Below are 23,093 nucleotides of genomic sequence, written 5' to 3'. Positions count from 1 at the left end.
GTCTGTAAAGAACATGGAAGATTAATAGAAGTACCAGATTACAGAAAATCCCACTACCTAGGGACCCAGTGATTATTTTTTTATTATTATTCAGTGTTTTTTCTTCTCCCCTCACCCATTGCAAAGCTTTCTGTTGTCCAGCCAGCTGTTCCTGTCCTTGAGTGATGTCAGTGCTATACTGGGGTGAGGGTTTTTTGTCGAGGTACTGAAGTATTTGTACGTGTAAATGCAGAACAACTGAAGACAGGATTTCAGAAATTGCACAGTAATTGAAAGAGCATCATGCAAATTAAATTAACTAATCAGTACTCCCTAGAAAAAGTAGGTTTTAATAGGGCGTGACAGCTGGGAACGAGTCTGTCCTGTTACTGGGACTGTATCTACACCAGTTCCTATAGCAGTTCCAAAATGCTTCTCTGACCTTTGGTTTGATACTGTACATTCTGTAAAACGTACGGCTGCCCTCAGTTACACCAGCAGCCCTGGGGTTGTGCTTGTTGTTATTTATGTTTGTTTACAGATTAACGCCATAGCTGTAGTAGGGGAAAAAGCAGTAGTAGAGCAGCAGGTTCGGGTTGTGGGAAGGGCAGTAGGCGCCCCGGAGCCGCAGCAGCCCCGCAGCTGTGCCTGCACAGCCCCGCCACCCACCACCGCTGTGCTTTTACTCTCACCTGGTGAGCAGGCAGGCACTTGGCGGCTGGAGTAGGAGCTTCACCAAATGGGGCCGAGCCCTCCGTATCACAGACTACTCTAGTGGGGCTGTTCGGTCACATTCTGGGGAAGGTGAGTGATGTTTTTCCCAGGTGCACAGTAACTGGCTTAACGGGGGCACTCAGAGCAAAGCACCGCTGGCTCCTCTGCCGATGGCCTTGTGTGGCAAACCTCAGCTGGGAATGAACTAAGATCACAGGCGGGGGAAGAAGAAGGCAGCAAATAACTGGAGTGTTTTGAGCTGTGGTTTGTCCCGCCCATCAAGCCTGGAGATCTTTTGACCACTTACCGTCCGTACTGGTGCACGTGTCCTGTCGCACACAGTGGACGTTATGGATCACAGTGCGCAGCCCACGCGTCAGCTTCTCAGTGCCTAAAATCTCAGAACAGGGACTATGGCTGTGGGTAACACAACTCGAGTAATTCTGTTGACTGTAAAGTATTGCTTCCTCCTAGAGCTGGCAAAGAGCCCCGGGCTGAGGCAAGTACCGCCTGTGGCCCCAGCCAGCTCAGCGCTGGGCCACGCTCGGAAACGGCAACGGGGGTTCTGAGCGTGGAACTGGAGCTTGAGCCCACACATCAGCGAGAGGCGACTGCTGCTTCCCTCAGCTTGGCAGCCTGAACACCACGCGTGGCGCACAGCTGTGGAAGCATCTGATCAAAGCTGAGAAAGAACTAATTCAACAGTCCAAGTTTAGTCAACCTTAAATTTATACAAAGAAGAGACATATATAGAAGCCTTATTTATTATTTATACGGTGCCTTGGAGACACATGACACTCCACAGGCAAACAGACAGTCCTTGCCCCAAGGAGCTTACAAGCTAAATTAAATCAAAACCAGCCAAAATGACAGTATATCCACAGTTATGGAAAGAACATGAGGTATGCAGACAAAATTACTGCTGTTTGGGGAAGGAATAGATTTTTGTGCATAATATATGCTGAGTTTATTTTCCATATCTTGTTTGCAACTGCTACGATCATGAAATGCAGAAGCTGACGTACCTGACTTTTGTGAACACTGCAGGATATTCTAGCCTGTTTCCTCACAGGTATTTGTAAATTTACAAAATTTGTAAAATTACAAAATCATAGACTAAAGCACCAAAATCATCATAGACTATGCACCATCTGTGAATCAAACCTGTTGATTGTTCTTGCTGTACTTTACTCCATTTAGATACACAAATGGTCTCAAAAAAAATTTTTTTTTGTAGCCTTCTCTTTTCCAAATAGTCAAACCTAAAACAAAATCCAGAATACTAGCTGGACATTAAACGGTCTGAAAAAGGGGGTGATAATTTAAAGCATAGTATTCCACCCCCTGCAACCACTGTTAGATTTTTCCCTGGGTTTCTCTGTCCCCAGTTGATTGTGATTTTCTACTAAAACGTGCCCGAAGGAGGCCTGTGTGATACGTGCTATCAATCATGAGTTTTGGAAAATCACCATCTTGGAATTATTAGATTTTTGGCAGGGTTTTGTTTTAGAAGTCCCAGTGCTGGGTGAAGTTCTTTGATACAGGGAAGACCGTCAGTCTTCTGACATCCTAAAAACACTAGGTATTTTGACAACATCCAAGGGATGCTGGGTTTTTTCTTCACTGAAAATCCCTCTGTATCCTCAGTCAGCCCCTTCTGGCAAGGCATGACTTGGCTGCAGTTGCAGTTGGTTAGTGCTGCTGTTAAAAGTGTCAGTCTCCAGCCCCTCAAACCTAATTCTTTCAATTCTTACACGAGAAAGGCGGTTTAGCAAAACACGAGGAGCGGCGTTGTAGATGCAAATGATGTTGTTCAGGCTGGTCCTTCATTTAGGCTCAATTTAGTAGCCCATTAGGAATGAGAAATGACGGTGAGCTGTGGTGTTTGCTGCTGGAATTCCTAACTAGTGACCTTTGAGACTAGTCTCATAGAAAACCTGGGGTTTCAGTTAAGGTAAGTATTTAGTTGCAAGCAGCTGACGATGTGTTGTGCCTAAATTCAGTTCCTGTGTTTATGTGACAGCAAAAAGTGATATCATTAAGGTATAGCTACAGTTCAAAGACCCCCATCCGTGCTGCTTCATTCCTTTACCTGGATCCATGGGCTCTACCTGCACCACGTTCAGCGAGCCGGTGCTTTAACTGAGGCTCAGTCAGGGCAACAAGATGGATGTGACACAGCATGGACTTCATTTCCACAAGAAAAAGACAATGTGCTTTGTCCAAATAACTGCTACAGCTCCTACTGAAATGCGTGCCCACAGCATGCCTCCTTCACACTGTGAGCACCGTCTTGGCTTAGGTACACAGGATCTCGCAGGGAGTCCTTTATTAGCTTAGTAACAAAAAAAAAAATCTATTTCTTAAACACTGTGTGTGAAGGACTATGTACCCCAAGTTGTCCCTTTACTGTTTCCAGTAAGTTTATAACCCCAAATATAAATGACCAGAATGTTGCAAGGTTAGGTCCTACTACTGGATTTCGCAATTAGATGCAAAGTGTGGCTTGTTAGTGGGAATCTGAGTGCCTTGCCATAACAGGGGAAAGAAAAACGAGCATGAAAACCTGTCCTGCACCCTTGCTCCTGAAACGGTGAAGCTGGCCTGGTAATCTACAGGCCTTCTGCACCTACACATGAGTACAGTTCACTCAGCTTCTCGAACTTTGGTCCCCACGCTTTGATGTCATCGTACACCACCCCCTCGTCTGGCCCAGCAGAGCTGAGGGTACTCAGGCTGCTCGCAACCGAGCTGTCGCCCTCGGTGCAGAACACCTGCAGCGAGTCCTGGGGTACGGCCTGGAGGTGACGGTCGGCGTCTCTGACAACATCTGACAGGTACTGACCAAAGTCTGCGCTAGCAAAAGAGGCTTCTGCAGGCGCTGGTGGTCCGGGCTGCTCCTGCGTGCCTGGGGGCGCGTCACCAAAGTCACGGCTGCATTTTGGTGGTTTCTTTTTCTTCTTGTAGAGAGAATAGGCTGGGCTGGTTTGAATAGGCACCTGCAGTTCTGCCATGTTGTATGCATCCTGGTGTGAGAAAGCATTCACGTTAAATTAATGGTCCCTGTAGGTCCCAAAATTTCACGTTCTAGTGGAAATAAAGAAGGTACATCCTGAGGCAGTCCGTTTGGTGTGAACACGTGACGGGTTGGCTTGTTCAACCAACTCTGCCACCTACAGTGTGCCTAAGAAAGTCAAACCCCGCTGAGCAGCTAAGAATCACGGTGTGGCCGGGGTGGGAAGGGACCTCTGGAGCTCCTCTAGCCCACCCCCCGCTAAAGCAGGTTCTCCCGGAGCGGGCTGTGCAGGGTTGGGTCCAGGCGGGTTTGGAATGTCTCTGGAGAAGGAGACCCCCACAGCCTCCCTGGGCAGCCTGTGCCAGGGCTGTGTGCCCTCAAGGTGAGGAGGTTCTCCCTCGCATTCATACGAAGCTTCTTGTGTTGCAGTCTGTGCCCATTGCGCCTTGTCCTGTCGCCGGGCGCCACTGAAAGAAGCCTGGCCCCGTCCTCATGGCACTCACCCTTGGAAGTATTTGTAGACATGAATGCATGAGGAACACCGGCACTACTACAGTTAGGTTCAAAATCAAGTCTAATTTCGTATTAGAAGTTAAATAAAAATGACAGAAATGCCCCAATTTTTGTTCTGAAATTCAGATCTAAATATTTTATCATCGTTAAACACTGCTACCGAGTCTGGCAACAACAGGGAGAAAGGATATTCACAAATAGCTTGTTAAAAGAGAACTTTCTGCATTAGTAGTTCAAACATCTGCTGTGAATTCTGTTAAAATTTTATCAGCCTGTGGAATAACAGCTAGTGCTGTTGTATGGAAGTGGCATGGCTGTAAAAGCCAAGTGACTACCTATTACAAAAAAAAAAAAAAAAAAAAATTTCCCTCGTGGTGCAGCAGCAGTTCATGCTGTCTGATCACTGTGCCACAGCTCCTGAAGCGCAGCTTCTGTCACTAAAGCTACGATAGCAGACGTGTTAATTGCATTAACTGATCAGAATCTTTATGGCAGCTGAAAGAACGAAGTGGTGTCCCACCGCAGCCTTCACCTTCCTGCCATCGCAAGGTTGTGCCTCTGCACTGGCTGACAGGCCAAAGAGGCTGTGCGAGACAGCCCACGACAGCAAACCAGCGCTCACTGGTACTGCTCAGGCTATTCCTCTAACAGCGGCCGTCAACGACAGAGCCGCCAAGTCAGCACTTTCTGAAGGATTACATTTATTCTCTTGCATGCTGAATTGCACATAACTGTGCAATTGAGATGAGAGATCATCCTAAGTAATCTTGGTGAGTGTTGCTGAATTTCAATGGGGAGGCAGAAAACTGCTTCAAAAAGAAACCCACCTGCAATCAGGAAGCCACGTAGGTGGCAAGACGAGAGTGCGGGACAGGACTGTAACACAGAGCAGCTGCTTAGTCAGACTCTGGGAGAATGGAAATACCGTTAGAGAGGAACGATGCGAGACCTGCAGGGCAGCTGCCTACCTTAGGCACATTCTAAATAAGCGCAGGGTACATCCATCCCACTATGAGCATTTTACAACAGCATGGCTACCAGCATGATCCGCACACCACGGCAACTTTTCATCGTACAACATTTAAATAGGAGTTTGTCCAAATACAGATTCATGATCCTCCCTTCAGTGAACTGGGTGATGTTAAAATTATCCTTTACTGCTATTAGTTGTTCCTTAAAATGACAGACGACTTCTGATTCTATACCATTCTTAGCTGGCAGCCTACAAGGCCAAGTCCATCCTTGCCTCTAGCTTCAAAGCTGGCTTTTAACAACATTCGGTGTTCAGCAGCGTTAAGTATATACTCAGTAGCACACTGATCTGCTAAAATTCCTATGGGTTCCTCATTTCTCTGAGGGATACAGTTTTATTTATTTCATGTGCGGAAACTCCCTAGTAAGACAGCCTCTTGTACCCATAATCATACCCTCCGCTAACATTACAAAGACAAAACTTCCTTGTCCAAGCGCCTTCATGATCCTTTTGTTAAGGTAACATGAGAATACAATGAAGGTATTGTAATTCTGGGTACTTTGTTCTTTTTTATTATTTTTTTTTAATCTAGACAAATAATTAGGTACTCAAAAAGATACTGCGAAGTTTTAGCTGCAATCCCAGCAACTGTAAAATTTGAATAACTAAGGAACAGTATACAGAACCCACAGAGGCTCCACTCCAAGCAGCATTTCTTCAAGACAGAGTAATTGCCTCAGATGAAGATCACCAGAAGTTGCTAATTTGATTCCACTGCTTAAAATAAGGAGTGTATTTTAAGAACTCTCCCAAAGTAATTAAACATGTCATACAGTAACTGTGGATTTCCTCAATCTATAAAATTTCTGGGTGTAAAATTGCCAAGTATGGCAGAGGAAGTTAATTTGGTTAAGGAAAACAGGATTTATGCATATAGCTGTCTACATTATCACGTGGAAAACGTCCCTCTATTTATTATGGTCACACTAATTCATCAAGAAATTAAGGGTACTCTACAAGAAAGAGTATTTTCTCAGGTGGCCTTGTAAATCACTGTAACTAAAAATTCTTGAGGATATTTGGGACAGGTCACATTTAACTTTTTTTTTTTTTTAGATCACTATCTTCTTGTGCCCCATCACAGCAGTGCCCTGCTTAGTATTACCTCTACAGAGTCACAGCACCTTCTGAATCTGTGAAATGGCCAGTTCCAAAGGTGGCAATGCAGTTCCTTACCTTTTTTAAACATGGCAAACATCTGTGGGTCAGCAAACAGTCTATTTAAATTACCCCTCTAGAGCATCTGCAGTTTTGTTTCAAAGTTTCATCTTACACTGACATGTAGAAATCCTTAAAACAGCTAGCAGAAATGTTGACACTGTATGTTCTGAGTATAATCTGGTCTACTGGAAGTATGAACACAGTTTGTGTTCACCAGTGTATTTCTCCCCAAAACAGCAATGCAGAAGTGTTATTCCACAACCACCATGTGCTTTGGGGCTTAAGAGGAACACAGTGCCTTGCTTTCTTAGCAAGTCGAGCCGGAATACCTGCTGTTATGAACAGTCTCCAGAAAGAGACTGCCCCTAAAGAACAGGTCACAGCAGGTTCTTTCAAGCCCTCGGTGCTACAGCAGTAATTTCCACTGAGAACCTCGCCATCTCCTGAGCCATGAAACCAAACACATCAGCTACTAGGTCTTTACTGCTAAACTCACTCTACCAGCACTTTAAAATAGGCACACAGGATCATTTGCTTTAAGACAAATTAAAAATCGATTAGCAGTTATCTCCACTTCAGAAGCACACCCCCTTGTGTACATAACCTTGCAAATAATTCATCTACCAACTGCAGTAATGAATCGGCAGAACAAAGACTAAGGGCCTCAGCTATAATGGAAAAGCATAAAATACGTTTTCATCAGCACGGTGAGCCAGCAGCCCCCTCTTAAGCGTAACACAACACAACAATCCTTACTTCATCTTGTTCCCCACCTCCTTCTTCATTGTAGTTGAGGATATTTTCTCTGACGTCCTCCAAATCCTCATGATGCGCAGATACGTGGTGAACTCCTCCGTGCAGACCTCTGCGAGTCTTCCAGCGAGCCCACAAGAATACAGCGCTGAACAGAGCTGTGTAAACACACAGGGGCAAAACAGAACATCGGTCAGAAAAAAATACAACGTTTACATCCAGGAGTGCTGCAGGCTGGCTTAGGCAGCAGCTGTTGTACACAAGCGCTGCAGCCCTGGCTCGCAGCCGGAGCCAGCAAGGCTGTAGTTCTGCGTTTCTCAGCAAATGTTTGATTTTTGCACTCTTCAATGTAGTTACAAGTGAGCATCAAAGACAGAAGAAAAGGCCTTTAAAGAGCATTTTAAAATACCCTTTAAAGTACAAGAACTGCATGACCCAAGTGGTGTTCAGACACCTCACTGTATCGAGTTGAATTTTGTAAGAGAGTGTATACAGCACATAAATAACGTGTTGACAGTACTGCAATGACATAGAAACGAAGCACAAGAAGACAGGAGACTGAAGAGGAAATTACTTTTGTACATTTTACTAGGAAGTAAAACCCTAAGCAGGCACACTTTGCCTTAGCATCCATGAATTAAAACATTTTTCTTACATGCCTAGGTACATTTTACACACTGACACTGTAAAACTTCACCATCAGATACTGAACATTATGTAAATAGCAACTTGTGTACCACTGTGTTACCAACTCTAGAGAAATTGACAACAGCTTATAGTAAGACCTCAAACCATTGGCTACAAGCATAAACTAAGAGTGCAGTGAATTAAAGAGAGCAGAATCTCTTACAGAGTATCTACATGGCAGACTGCAGTTCTGTAGGCAGCATATAGATATGACCTTGGGACTGAAACTGGTCTACATGGAGGTCTACACCCCGCACTGTGCTGTGTAGCTACACCCTTCAAGCTGAATCACTGCATTTGAGATGTGTATTTACCTCTTCCTCCCTGCCCCATCCCAATTAACAGAACGCGTCCCACAGATTTTCACACATGTGGCAACTTTTTGACAGTCATTTTTTTAGCTGAGCTGATTTTGAGATACTCAAGAAGTCTTTCGATGTTCTACAACTCTTCTAATCTTTCACTGTGGCCGCTAGTAGAAAGTCAATACTTAAAATGAATACAGCCCACGTTCCAAGAGCGTGACAAGAGTGTAAACCAGAATACCCCCAGTGAAGACAGCATTTCTTCCACGCAGACACCAACAGTGCAAGCTCCTGCCTGATTTTCTTATGATCCTGAGCTGTCATTAAACAGTGCTGTCATTAGAAGCATTCTGTGGAGGTTATTGGTTCTTTGGTCCGTGGCGTCAGCGTCAGGGCAGCTGCAAGCTCCAAGGTATTGCTGTGTCTGTAACTGAACAAAACGAGCTGAAGTCCCCTCCTGGCAGGGAGCAGGGAAGGTGCCTGTGACACCAGCCGCCCTGGTACTGATTTACTTGCAAAACGGTCCCACACTTGAATTTAAAGGATGTAATCAGAAAAGCAGCTTTTCTAATCAATTGGAATCTTACACATCTATAATTAAAGCTGCATGAATTGATCACTTTTCAGAGCACTGACACTTTCTAGGAGCTGTGTATGAGAAAGGACATCTGAAATCTTGAGAACAAGCGATTTTATTAAAAATTCCCCTAACAAGTCACAGTTGTGGGATAATACCATTGTTAACCACATCTACTCAAATTTTCACAACAATGCACACCACTTGGTTAATAGCAACTGTTTCTTACTCATAATTTAGAACGGAAAGATTAGCAGGGTTATTAGGTAAAAGATTGTTTTTTCAGTCAAGCACAGGCAGCAACACAAAGTCAACTGACAATAAAACTGCTCTGACCCAGCAAAAATCACCCTCCTGTAACATAACGAACTATTATCAACCTCAGCTAACTGGGATTCCAAAAGCTGTGAAACCAGGTAGCTTCCCACGCTATTTGCTGTTCATATTTGCATGGCAAACATAGTATCTAGCAGAGCTGGGGAAAACGATGGTATTTCAGGTAGCTACAAGGAGGGATTCAAAATAGTCCACAACACATTTTCATACTCTTACTACTTCTGAATAAAACTTCATACTGTACAAGCCACGAAAAAAATCCTATGTCCTTGCTCAGGTGAACTTTCATGAAATCTGAACAAAGAAGAAGGACTCGAAGATGTGATCCTTCCTCCCTAGTGAGATCCTTCTTTGTCTTTCCTCTTCTTTTTGAGATCCAATGCCTAAGCCTGAAAATGGTTGAGGAAGACAAAAGCAGCTTTGGGAGCTCTGACACAACTGTGAAGATGCAAGAGACTGCTCCCGTCTGACCAAGTGTATTTCTATCAGACAGTGTATTTCTCCTAGACTAAAAAAGAAAAAATCTGTTTCATGCTCAGTAGTATTTTAAACAATGCTTATCTGGTAGCAATTTCCACTCTTGCTGTTCAATGGCATTCCCTTCCAATTACGCATCTGAACAGTGCCTTAGCAATGAAGTGAAAATGGGCAGAAAATAAAAAACTGCAAAGACTTTCCATAGCTACACAAATGTTGAATCATGTAGCAATACATGCACACGGGGATGAAAAACAGGTTACCGATGGAGCTGAGACCATGGCAAAGAAATGAAGGCAGAGTCAAGTCTCCATTAAGAAACTGAGTTTTTCAGCAGGAGGATGAGATGACAGCTATTCAGGACAACATGTATAAATGAGTTCACCAAAGGTAATACAAGATGTAGTTGCCATAACTACCTAACAGCGCCAAAAAGCAAATGCAGATGGCAAACACGGAACTAAAGCTCAGGCCTGTATCCTTGTGGAAGATCGCCAGTGTGATTTCACAGTTAGGTCCAGTATAGCCATCAGGGCAGTGACACTGGAACTTGGTTGGTGACAGCGAGATGCAGGTACCATAGTTACAGGGCCTCTCAGCACACGCAGTGTAGACACACTGTCTGCCAGTGGCATTCTCCATGATCATGTGTCCAGGAGGGCAACTGAAAAGACAAATGTGAAATGAAACCATTAAACTTTGAGGAAAGTAGGCATGAAAGACAGCATGTAAGATCTTAAAACGGTCTTTGATGACACTCTATATGCAGTTTCTGAAGTAGCTACTAGAAGTAAGTTACTTAGAATAATTCCAGGATTGCAGTCCTTTCTAAAGCAGTCATACAACAATGAACTCCACAACTTTAAACCCTTATGTCTGGGGCTTTCAGAACTCGGGTAGTTCCACTGGCTTCTGTGAGATGACCCATGTGAAAAATAGCTGGATTAGGGTCTTCAGCTCTGTCCAGGAAGGACAAGCTATGCTATGTTCCTTGTGTTTCCGTAACGGTGAATTTCCAGAAGAAAATACATCTCTATTAAACTCCATTTGTGTAGACAGTGGCAGTCCATAACGCTTAAAGTGCTTCACAGCACAACTAACTCAAATTACTGTTGTCCTAACCCCAGCCACACACAAGAACACTGAGCTGAGCTCAGTGACGCAGTGATTCTAATGCAGTTCAGGTAGCCTGGAAGGGGACAGAGGCCACAGCCTAAGACAGTAAGAAGTCAGACACTACCAAAAGAAAGCACATCTCCATTGCACAGCACCAGCTCCGCAGGACAGCTAGCCACACCAGTTTTCTACTCCGCTCCAGCACACATACCCCTTTTTCCTGGTTCTCAGGTTTTACAAACATTCTAGATTTGCTGCTATCCTTTAACCATTTTCAATTAAGACACGCAGCCGAAATTGTTACAGGATCCACAGAGGTACACTGATTTACATCCGCTAAGGGTAGTACCTAAAAGGGCAGTGTTCTCAGTAACCTGGTGCCTATTGCAAGGCACCTTGCTTAGTGTTTCACTGTGGTTCAACTGATTTGCTAAGACTGCCAGTGGCACCCTTCAAGTTGCACCCTTCTTCAGCATCTACCCTTTCCCACCTCAGTCTGGAGGGTTTTATGCTTTTATTTCCACTAATTACCTGCATTCATGCATCATCCACAAATCAACACAAATAAATTCCTGGTTACAAGGGTTATTCCTACAAGCCTCTGAAGAACAGCCTTCTTTGACGCCTTGGGCACTTAATACTGACACCAGCTCCTTCACGTGAGCGTCCAGAGGGATTCTGTAGTTATTAAATCTGACATCCTTCATACATCCTGAGGCAAGGCACAAAGAGACTGTTTTAAAAGCCATTCAGCAAGAATGATTTGAAGCAGCTGTAAGATTTGGCAGTTTATGTTTTAACAAAGGACCCAGGCTACCAAAGTTCAAATCCAGGACTGAACCTACCTGACCTTTCAAAGCATTGTTCTCCATTTTTTGACTGAATTTGTTAAAAGTTTTGATCAAGAGTCCCAGTGGTTTTCCACAAGAACCAAGTGCTGCTGCAGGCCTCTATGTGCTTGTGCTCAAGACAGTAGAATATGTACCCCCTCACTATGTTTTCAACAGAAAAGTACAAATATTGTGGAAAACGTGTTATATGGGGACAACCTGTTACATTCTTCAATGTGTACCTGTATAAACTGTGTTAGGTTGATTTTTAATTGTAATTTACAGCTTAACTTTACAGGAGAGCAAACCACAAATAATGGTGAAACAGCCTTGGGTCGCTGATGGGAATTTTGTATTGAAGATGTACAAATGTATTGATTTCATATGCACAAGATGCCTCAGCATAAAAGCATATACCTTGATGAATAAAGTACATTTTATAAATTCAAAGCCTTTAAAGTTTCAGCTGCTTAACAGCAACATTAGTTGTCCCAATTAAAATGACTTCCATGTTACCATTTGACTCCTTCATTTGCTTAAAAACAAATACTATTACTCCAATAAATAAAATTTCAGAATATGGTCTCTAGTTCTCAGTGTAAACTTTAATCATTGGAATACTTCTAGTGAAACAATAGAAAACAATCTTTTTCTAAGTAATTTATGATACACTTGTGTTGTATGTTGTTATCCCATTTAATGCGTATATATTTTACACATTTTCTCCTCGCACTTTTGTGTTATTCACTGAAATACTTTTACCAGGTGAAAACATTACCACCTTGTTTCAAATGGATTTACTAGTATCTGGTTAAAGAAGTGAAAGGCGTGGGGGAGAGGTGACAGACAGACATCAGGTGCATTTAACCAAGTAATAGGTGTGTGTCTTCCTTGTCAATATAAAAGATCTGCTGCATAACTGTGCATTATTTATACTATGATTTTAGGTGAAGGATGAGCTGCCAACTGAGGACAGAGTAAAAAAGCTGTTACAGGTATCTTAACCTTAGACAAAGAAGAAATATAGAGAAACGTAACTATTCAATTTCCAGGCTGAAAACTGACATTTTTTTAACAGACATCATGACTGTGTCCATTCAGTTGCTAAAAATTGAAATTGTTATCTCTAATTCCATAAACCATTTCTAATTTTAGTTAACGCTTCATCTGAGTGACTATAAAATGCACTAACACAAAGGTCATGCATAAAGGTAATAAACCAGAGTTTGTTCTGTTACGCACATATAAAATGGAAATATTCCTTTCAGTATAGGGACAGCTGTATTTGGTAGGGAAGGACAGCAGCTGAGCGGGCTGGATAGAACCATGCAATGAACCGTGTATCTAATGCAGTGAGCCCTCCACAGCCCAGCTGGGAGAAGCTTGTGGATCTCCAGTTACAAATACTACACATACAGTCACGTGAGGAGGTCACCACCTTTGTTGCAAGTCCAGCAGCTAACAGTATTTGCTCTTAGTTCCCTGCTGTACCTTTTTCCTAGTCAGAACAGTTTTCCTGTCCCTTTTGCAAAGTGTCATGCGAGCATCTGTCCATTTTGGTTGGGCTCTACATAAAGCAAGCTTCTTGCAATATGCCCATGTAGTACCAATAAACCTTCACTTTTACAGGTCCATATTGTGAACAGTGAGATCAAAAATTCCTCACCTTGAAAACTCTTGTTCTGAGTGAATGGGTAGGTGTTTCCAAGGACCAAGCTGCTAGGGTCAATCACAATCTCTTTGTACGTTCCTGCTGCTTTCAGAATTTCTCTCTTCCCACCTCCTTCATAAAGGCGAAGAGTAAATTCATTTTCATTTCTCTCCAGTGTGATATGATGCCATTCACCATTATCAATGTGGTAGGAGGGAAGGCTTACAGAATAGTCTCCATCACCCAGATTATATGAGACCACTAAGAATCCCTGAACAACCTTGTGGATAATTAACAAAGTAGTAAGAAAGAAAACAGAAGTCATCACCGAATGTTTTGTATTGACCTGTAACTTCAATCTTAAAGCATTTGTTTAAATGTAGGTTATGTTTACACTGCACATACAGTGTAACGTAAAGATAATTCAGGTGCTACTGAACTAGAGAATCTAAATACTGGTAGTGGTGTAGCATGTCATTCACTTGGAGTAACTGTACCCTGCGTGTCTCTTGGACAAATTTATAGGGCTCTTCATATGGCTGAGAATCTGGTTTATCACCTCTGCACTAACAGCTCAAACCAGCTTAACTGAAGAGGTAACATGGTTACATGAGAAGAGGTGACATCTGGTGGTACGTATAAAACGCAAAGGTTCTCATTTTGAGTCCAACACCATTAACTGCTACAGGCAGCTTTCTTGCCAGAGTCTGCACTATGCAGGATCGGCCACTCATGACTACAGCCAAATAGGACACACCATTCATCCCATTCTGTATAGCAAACTATATATACTTCACTGTAACTGGCAATAAATTCCTATGAAATCAAATGGGATACGCCATGGCTGTGTAGTCAACAGTGAACGATCAGATCTGTAAGTGCTCATAAAATGAATTCCAAAGTTTTTGTGCTTAGCATAAGGTTTTTGGCTCCGTTTTGGTTCCGTTTCCAGCTCTTACTTAAGCTAACGCTTCTCTGGGGTAACTATTCACTGGCATTGATTTAACTTTATGTTATCACTGTCTGGGATGCCTTGCTCACCTGTAGGGTGATGTGTTCGTCCTTATTTCGAGACAACATGCTTGTGATGACACTGTCAGGCTGCCGTGTCCTAATCATGGCTTCAAACAGCGTCCTACGGGCAGGCACGCTGATGGGAAGCTGATAGCGAATGTAACTTCCTGGCCCAAATGTGTACTCTTTGGCAGCTAGAAAGACAGAACAGAGACCCTTACGGCATTTTGTGAGGAGAAGGAAATACTGTTGTTTGCATTATTTTAATAATAAGAGTTGAAAGTAAAAGAAAAAATTGTAATGCACAGCACAGATCCATGAGACCAACTTGTCTTTTGGGACATGCCCCTTTAACTATTTCCACAACTTCCCCAGTCACTTTCCCACTTAATCCTCCCCTGTAAAGAGGTGATCTCCCTCCTGACTTGATCCTGCTGATGTTCCTCCTTAACAATGCTCACACAGGATGACGGCAGGAAAGCAGAAGCTCTGACCAAGACAAAAGAAGAGATTGCAGACAAAATATTAAGTGCTACGACACATTTTCACAACCTGCTGTTTTATAGTTGTCTTTTTGCTGCAAACTTTGGCTCCATGAGGGCTAAAGATCCCACTACACCGAAAGCACAGACTCTTAAACCAATGGAGTGTCTTCCAGACACCAACAGAGCAGTAATTTCTAATTCTACTTGTGTAGTTCTAATTCTGCACAGCAAGTGGTACTGGCACACTCACGTTTAAGTCTTAGGTTATTGGATATTTCTGAAAGCGCAAACTAATGCAAATTCAAAACCTTTGATGAAAACACATTATTTTTTTCACAATTCTTTTGTCATGCAGTCTCCATTACACAGTTACTACACAAACACCCTCAGGACTAAAGAAATGATCTAATACAGAGAAAGTAATTTCTCAAAGGGAATTAGAAAATAAACTGTTAAAAATTGCAGGTTACTATACTGAAACATGGCTTTACGCAATGTAAACATCACAAACCACCGCAGCAATCATTACCTGCAAACATTTTAAGTTTTCTGTACTGTAAAATTTACCAGCCTATCGATAATGTAACAGGAAAAGAGACTTCACCTTTATCACATCGATAGCCGTAGTAACCCGGCAAACAATGACACGCAAATGAACCCCAGTCTCCAAGACACCTCCCATGAACACCACAAGAAGAAGACCCCAAGGTCTCACAGCTCCCATCCGTAAGTGTGCAGCCAGGGAGGCTATTCAGGGACTCTGCAGGAGACTGAAGGTCATATACCTTCAAGAGAAAATTGTATGACACCGAAACATTATTTAAGAAACACTTACACTTCATTTTAAAACACGAATAGCTATACCACAGAGCAGTCTGTTCTTCATCTGCATTGCTTAAGATGTTAAGTTTGCTTTTTGACATTCAGATTTCAACTTATTTTCTCAAGACCATATTTTGCCTTTGAATAAACTCAACCGACTACGAAAACAAAAAACCCCTGATACTCCCCAACAAAGCAGACAGCTGGCATAAATATACCGTTATACAATTGCCATTCAGAAGTTCTCTGAATGCGCAAAGAAGCTTGGAAGACAGCTGCATGGAGTAGGGGATAAACAAAGGCACAGTTTCTGGCTCACAAATACATCTGCTTGTAATTGAGAAACTACTTTTCAAGGTAGTTATTCTAATTATAGCCTCAAAATCCAGCATTTTCTTGTATTTTACACTGAGATATATGGGCATCGAATAGACGAATGGAAGTAAAAGTCTCAGGGATAATACAAAACTCCCAAAAATTTAATAAAGAAGTTTACTCCTTTGCTAAAGCAAAATGCTTAAATTCCCTTACCTGAGTATCCAAGACGAAATTGCGTAAACAACCAGAAAAGTGTTTGTGCAGCAATTGTGGGTAGGAATATGGTAACGATTCTTTCACGCCACCCAGCTGGAGAACATGGTTCACATTCAAATACCTTTAGACATCATATGCATAATAAAACCAGATGTAAATTTACCTTCAAACATAGGCATTATATAAGGCAGATAAACATCTAAACTGCATTTCCAAGTAACAGAGGCTTTATAAGCAACAAAGAATGTAACTGTTTTATCATCTTCTTTCGCTTGCTTACAGTCAGTCAGAGAGCAGAACCCAGCCATTTAAAATAAGGAGTGATTAATTTTTTAAACATGACAGTGAAGTCTATAGGAGTTTAACTGTGGGACACTTATAATTCAGGTATGTTTGTGTTCACGTCAGGAACAGCTGTGATATTCTAGACACCATATTCTCCTTTAAGTGCTTCTCTGTGTGCACATTCATCCTATACTCTAAGAATACTACAACAAAGACTGTTTTGTGTATGATAAAAGGTCAGAAACCTGAAAGTTGGGTCAATGTGGTCTAAGAGGTACAGTACACACATCCAGGCTCTGCAACATCTCCCAGCCACCTCTACAAGCCAAAGAATTCCACATTCTTTTAGTCCTCACACAGTTTATTTTTCCCTGAGTTATCAACTCCATTTTTTGTTTTCATTTGTTCTTATATTTTTCTCTTTTTTGTGTGCTCCCTTCACAACCAGGAGGGCTCCATGCATCTGCTGACAAGGCTTAATCCCAGTGCTCGCCAGCACACTTGCTGAGACCATCTGTTCCACAGTTCAAGTATCTTTATTAGGACAAAGGTTTCCCTAAAATAAAACCTGAATACTCCTCATTGTAACTTAAGGCCCTGTATAAAACAGATTTTCTAAATCCTCTTTGCAGCATGCTTTTATATACACTGAGAATTTTCATCCCTCTCCTCAGTTTTCCCTTCTTTCAGTTAAGTGACCTCAATTCCTTCATTCTTGATAGGTCTTATCCTCCAAGCAAGCTGATTACAATCACTGCTCTTCTCTGGACTATACCCCATTGGTACACATCTATCCCACACCGTGGTGCATGAACTGGACCCCAGAACTCCAGCTGAGGCCCAACAGCGCTAACCAGAGTGGAAGGGTTATTTTCCATGTCTTAGAGAGGCCCCATGTTGAGGTATTACTGTGTGGTACTCATCTTTTTCACATTAATGTGGCATTGCTGCACTACTCGTACCTTTTACAGACACTGAGCAGCTGCTACCTTCTTTCCCTTTGTGAGGCTGGTTATTTCTGCTTACATGCAATACTTGGCCCTTTGTCATAGTGGAAAAAGCACAGTGTATTTTCAGGTTTTATTTTCAGTTTGCTGAGTTCATTTTTAATTCCAAGTCATGCCCTCCAACATACCGGTCATTTCTCCCAGCTTGGTGTCATCACCAAGGGCAATAAACATCAGGTCAAAGGATGGAATTATATTGAATCCAAACCCTTGCAGAACGCAGCTGAACACATCCTTCTGCTTTGAAAGTAATAACTGCTTTTTTAATAAGATTTTTCCAACCTTTTCAGTTTTAAGGGCTAAGGGCTGACCCAATAGTACAAGCAATTTAAACCACCAGTCATTATCACACCTCAGCTGTGTTACTTTGCTGGAGAAGACACACAGGTGGATTGTATGCCGCATTAGGAGACAGCCCACAAGGCGACACACCAGCCTCAGCCTGCTTTAATCAGCAGTTCATCCAAGTACACCCAGCTGTGAAGTTATCAGCTGAGGGATGGATACACGTGCACTTCCTCTGACTCCGCGATCAAGGCGGATCAACTGGAGAATCCCATGTGTCAGTGTGTCTTAACGTTCACCAAAGCTTGTCAGTAGGAGCCCTCAGACTTACGCCAGTCGGACAGGAAGACTGGCCTAATTTCATGAGGTTTTCAAGAACAGGCTTACAGTGACTTGATAAAGATAGTGAGAGAAATCCTGTGGGTAAGGGATGGTACACAGAACCCACAGAAGGTCCAGTATTAGCCACACCACATTCTAGGGTTCTCATTTAGTACTGCACCACTACTCGGAGGAAGACTGGTTCCTCAAAACGGTTTTAGTGCTTTAAGGTCCAGACTTAGCCCAGAAGGCCCTAGAGAAAAGCAAATGGTTTTATGCCCCTAGTCATTAATAACTTGGCTTCCATTCGATAGCCAAAATGTTCAAAGGCCTTAAAATACACTGTCTTTCAGTGAATCTCAGAAATGTACCTTGCTCTTCGTGGCACAGACCCAACGACTTCACAATTTGTACGATCTTCAGTGGACAGCCATTTACCTACTCCTTCTATCTCTGAAACGACAGCTGCACCGCAGTGATCCAAAGTGAATCGAACATCCTACACCAAAACATGGGATTAATGAATTAAGAATTTCTGTAAAATTCAATAAACAAGTTATCGAATTTCCACCTTTTTCATTTGCATACCATCAAGTGAAAAGGGCTGGGTTTTTTCCTGTTCTGTTTTCCATCTTACAATAACCAGTAAAGCCAAAATGGAACCATTTAACAAAAGAAGGCACTCAATTCTGCATTTAATTTATGCTTTTCAGTAGTTTAACCACTTTTGCAAAACGTGTAACTGCATTTGCAAGTAATTTTTCATCTGCTTTTTGTGCATAGGTAATTGATTTCAGTGTCCAAATGTGTACACTGAATGCGCAAATTACAACTAAGCCTTTATGCACATTCCATATGTGCCGCAGAACTTAAAAAACAGGAGAAAAAAAGATTCCTCTGATCCCAGAACATGGATTACAACGTAGGTATATTTGGAATGGACAACGCTGTCTTTCCAAAATTTGCATTATTCATCAAATCTACAAACACAATTGTAATAATACATGTAATTAACCAGCCTGGTTTTCCTACCCACCCTGTTTCTGCACAGGGAAATGTTATTGGAAATACAAATATCTTGATGTGGAAAAAAATCGAATCTGACCTGACCATTGGTTCTGACTTCTAGTTGATGCCATTTTTTGTCTGCTACATTCAGGTGACTTGGAAACTGCAGCGTCACAAAACCCAAGCCATGGCTCATCTTCAGCACAGGAATACCACCGGAGAGTTCTAATACAACATGAACAAGAAATTAAATTCAGCTGTGAGAATCTTTCCATTTTGGATATGTTAGCAGTTAATGATTGTACTGATTTAATGAGGTAAATGATTAAAAACAGCTAACAACATTACCTTTCAACTAATTAGGAAAATATAAAATGCCAACCATACTGTGCATCTTGTGTATTAATTCACAAAAAATAAGCAGTAGTAATCTTATAAATATGTGTCAACATAAAGAAATGAGTTCTAATTGTGTATAAATTTTCCTACAGTGGCACACTGGGGCTGGATTCATCCATCAAATCATTGCTGCTTAAAAAAAGTGCAAAAATGCTCCAAGACTGAAAGCAGCTTAAGTGGATTTCTTTTCTCACCAAACTGGATAAGAATGACAAGCGACTAAGACTGCGTTAATCATGTAATAGTTATCTTCAAAGTACATAAATTCCTTTATAGCACTACAGTTTTCCTAGAAAGGTATTTATGTATATATACATATAAATCTGTTTATTTTGCATTCCCCTTGATTTCTACAACTCTGTGATGGACCTAAAGTCATAGGTGCAGGCTACAAAAATAGACATCAAAGAAGAACGACCTATTAGGAAACGTGTCAAAATATTCTCAAACCAGAAAATACATCAGGTCATAAGAGGGAAAGACAGAATTCATACTCTTTACTACACTGTTCACAAGCAACCCATTCCCAAAAGACATTTAATTTTTTCAAACACTTCTGCAGAAGTACCTATTGCAATGAAGTTTTCTGTACTCCCAGGTTCTGGATTTGATAAAGGACCACTATACAGTAGAAGTCCATCAGGAACCGCAGTAATAAACTCGAGAGAGAGCAAGCTTTTGAAACAAGGCCTGATGGGACGAAACCATGCATAACCATTACCATGGAAACTGTGCTTAGTCTGCTGGCAGTCTGGTCCATGAAATGAAGCAGGACAAAGACATCTGAAAGAGCCCAAACACAAAAAAAATAGTCAAAATTCCCCAATGTTCAACTTTTTTTTGGCTTTACATGCAACAGATGTACCACTTAAACCACAGTAAAAAAACAGCAGTGAAACAATAAAGATTTTAGCAGAGTCTCAGGGGTGCCTGGCAATTATTAAAGTAAGAGTACAAAGATATTTATCCACTGTACTATCTCCATCAAAAGGAAATATTTTGGAGGCCATATTTTTGAGAACAAAGAATTTTTTCCCTAAATAAATAACAGAACACCAAACATCAATTGTTCAATCTATTACAGAGAAAACTCAGGGAGGTTAATTCCTAGCTAGAATAATCCAGTATAATTTCATGAAAGGAATACTGGCACGTGCCAGGTGATGCTATAATAAAGCAAGTTTCTTATCTAATGTTTTTTAAACTGCTTATTACCCATTGTTTAAATTACATTTCACTCCCCCTATACCCCTGCCACTATCACTGATAGTTACCTTTATTATGACTCTTCTGAGCTGGGGCAAGCAAACAATCAAAAAAAAAACCACCAAAAAAACAGAAATCCAGGAAGCACACTTCCCATTCCTTCATACTGAATTAGGTGTTCTTCAAAAATGACACGTTAATTAAACCGCTGGTTTTTCTCCAGGGTTTTCTTTCTCACTCACACACTACTTCCACCACTGTCAGGACTACAGCACTGTCACTGGACTGTTAGTGAAGATCCTGTTGTCATTAGGATGCACTTCAATGCACTCATGGGGTTTTTTTGTTTCTCCTTCAGTCATAATTACACTTATGATTTTTTAAGACCTGTACCTTATAAGCTCCATTCATTACTTTAAAAATCGAAGGAAAAAAAAGGAAGAGAATCTGCAATACAAGTTTCCTTACCTGTAACCATTCAAAGTGTCAATACACACCCCACCATTGAGACAAGGGCTTCGAGGGTAGGAAGAACAAGACTGATGAACTCGGTCCCTAGCTGCACAGGTGCAGACAGCATTGACATTGCTTGTTACGGAGACAAATGACACGCTTCCAGTATCCATCACTGTTGGGATGTCACTCATGATGAAGTAGTTTGTACAACCCGTGCCCTCACTACAATTTGCAGTCCTACATTCATCTACATCAATCTGTGAAATGTTGAATTGTAAAGCTGACTGGATCTAAAAGAAAATAGAGTTTAACACATCACCAGTCTTGTCTTAATGGATACTTTTACTTACTCCTTAATTTCTGAAAAATCTACGCCATCACAGACTTAACGGAATGCTTGTTTCTTGAGTATCAATTATTAACATCCCTGACTAGACAGGCAAGCAAAATGATTTGACAAATACAGGAAGGATTTGAAAAAAATGACAGTAGCAGTATTTCCTAAAAACTTACTCAACTGACACAACTGACTATGAACATGTTAAATCTATACTGGCCTACTAACATTTTTTCTCCAAGGACCAGAGCTCTGAGAGCAGTGATACTCCACCTTCCAAGCTGCATCATCTGTATCACACTTCTCTGCACCCTGATAGCTATAGGCATGTTTTAGCTCAAGCCAGCATAAAAATTCTTCCTTGTGAGTTACACCCAGATATTATGTGCAAGATATTCTCTTGCATATAAGGTTACGGACACAGGAAAATGCAGGGCTGAGCTGCATTCAATAATAATGTCCACAGAGAGTGGCCTGACAAGACAATTTTGCAGCAATTGGGATTCAGTCTACTGATTCGTGCCCCATGAACTTAGATTTAATGACAACTGTGTGAAACAAAATGCAGTCAAGCCAGCATACTGGATACGGTATTCTATTCCACATTAATCTTGGCTAGTACATTGTTTTTGTTGCTAATTGGGGTTACACCTGAAAGCCCAAATACCCCAATAAAGAGAAGAGCCTCACTGTATATATAGGTCTTGCAATGTAGTGACAGGGTCTCCACAATTTGCAACCTCTGATTAGAGCAGACCAAAGAACTAGCAGAAAGCAGGAAGAAGGGAAGCAAGCTGTTCACCAGAGCCTGAGGACAGCAACAGGGCTGCCGTTATTTCAGACCTTCCGTGCTTTAGCCAGCAGCCTACGCAGTGGACTAACTTACCATGAAATTTGTTGCCTAGCACAACAGATTCCTTCCCTCTGCTTGTTTGGGGATTTTGCACAGGTGCCTATAAAGCTTCAGAATTTGATCTGTATTTGGTGATTCAAATACATTAACATCATGCATATTTAGTGCTCAAACCCGAATACAAGAGACCTCACTGCTCTCACAGTGGTATACCCTGAGGTATACAAATGTAAAGCTAACAACATTACATCAGACTTAGACTCTCTCTGTTTATACATTTAATATGTATTTTTTCAAATGGTAAAATGTATAACAGGTATCTTAAAAATAAGCTTTGAAAGGATCAAAACAAATAGTAAAGCACTTCTACTTTATTTTCGCCCTTGTTCAATCATCTCAATTCACCGCTATAGGAACTTTGACCTTTATAATCAATTGTGAGTATATCCTCAAATATCGTCACATGTATTGAAAAATATGTCCCCAAAGGCATAAAATATACCTTATAATGACATGATGCATCCTGACAATGCAGTTTCATGTCTGCTGCCCACATCCATCACCATTAGTGGAGAGTCTATAATGCACATTTAGGCAGCTATGTAATACTGTTATAGAAAAACATAGTGTATATAAACAACCTTGGCTCCTTTACAGTATTGGGATGGATTATTTCTCTGCTAAATAAAAACAGTTGCTGTGAAGCTATATCCCAAGGCAGTAATACAAACATATTATTTACTTAGCAATTCAATTAATAACTCCAGTGCTAATTACTTATTTTCTGTATTTCTAGTTAAACACATGTACAAAAACTACCCAGCTATGAGTGGTTTTCTGTAAACTGTTGGTGATTACTCACTAGAGCTATTCATTAAATATTGAAAGGTGATATATAATTGATAGAAACATAATTTTTCATTAAAATATGTG

At 41.4% G+C, this 23,093-nt stretch overlaps 1 protein-coding gene across 6 annotated transcripts in view; it reads right to left on the bottom strand.

The window, feature by feature from the left end:
• Window positions 1–889: 889 nt before the first annotated feature.
• Window positions 890–23,093, bottom strand: part of LOC101923725 (neural-cadherin-like) — a 67,144-nt gene continuing 44,940 nt past the window's right edge. The window contains exons 22-33 of one of the 6 annotated variants that reach the window (XM_055818549.1): window positions 20,983–21,260; window positions 19,877–20,091; window positions 19,007–19,134; window positions 18,273–18,400; window positions 16,001–16,124; window positions 15,252–15,432; window positions 14,190–14,356; window positions 13,164–13,428; window positions 11,199–11,379; window positions 9,971–10,215; window positions 7,173–7,327; window positions 890–3,719 (exon numbers count right to left, since the gene is read on the bottom strand). In XM_055818549.1, coding sequence (XP_055674524.1) covers window positions 3,306–3,719; window positions 7,173–7,327; window positions 9,971–10,215; window positions 11,199–11,379; window positions 13,164–13,428; window positions 14,190–14,356; window positions 15,252–15,432; window positions 16,001–16,124; window positions 18,273–18,400; window positions 19,007–19,134; window positions 19,877–20,091; window positions 20,983–21,260 — 2,481 coding nt within the window. In that variant the 3' untranslated portion in view covers window positions 890–3,305. Of the gene's footprint in view, window positions 3,720–7,172; window positions 7,328–9,970; window positions 10,216–11,198; window positions 11,380–13,163; window positions 13,429–14,189; window positions 14,357–15,251; window positions 15,433–16,000; window positions 16,125–18,272; window positions 18,401–19,006; window positions 19,135–19,876; window positions 20,092–20,982; window positions 21,261–23,093 lie in introns of those variants that run through there. The other 5 variants (XM_055818550.1, XM_055818551.1, XR_008749782.1 and 2 more) reach the window with 5 other exon arrangements.

Source organism: Falco peregrinus, chromosome 14, assembly GCF_023634155.1.
Source record: "Falco peregrinus isolate bFalPer1 chromosome 14, bFalPer1.pri, whole genome shotgun sequence".
Classification (NCBI taxonomy): Eukaryota; Metazoa; Chordata; class Aves; order Falconiformes; family Falconidae; genus Falco; species Falco peregrinus.
This window is presented reverse-complemented; position numbering and strand designations above follow the sequence as displayed.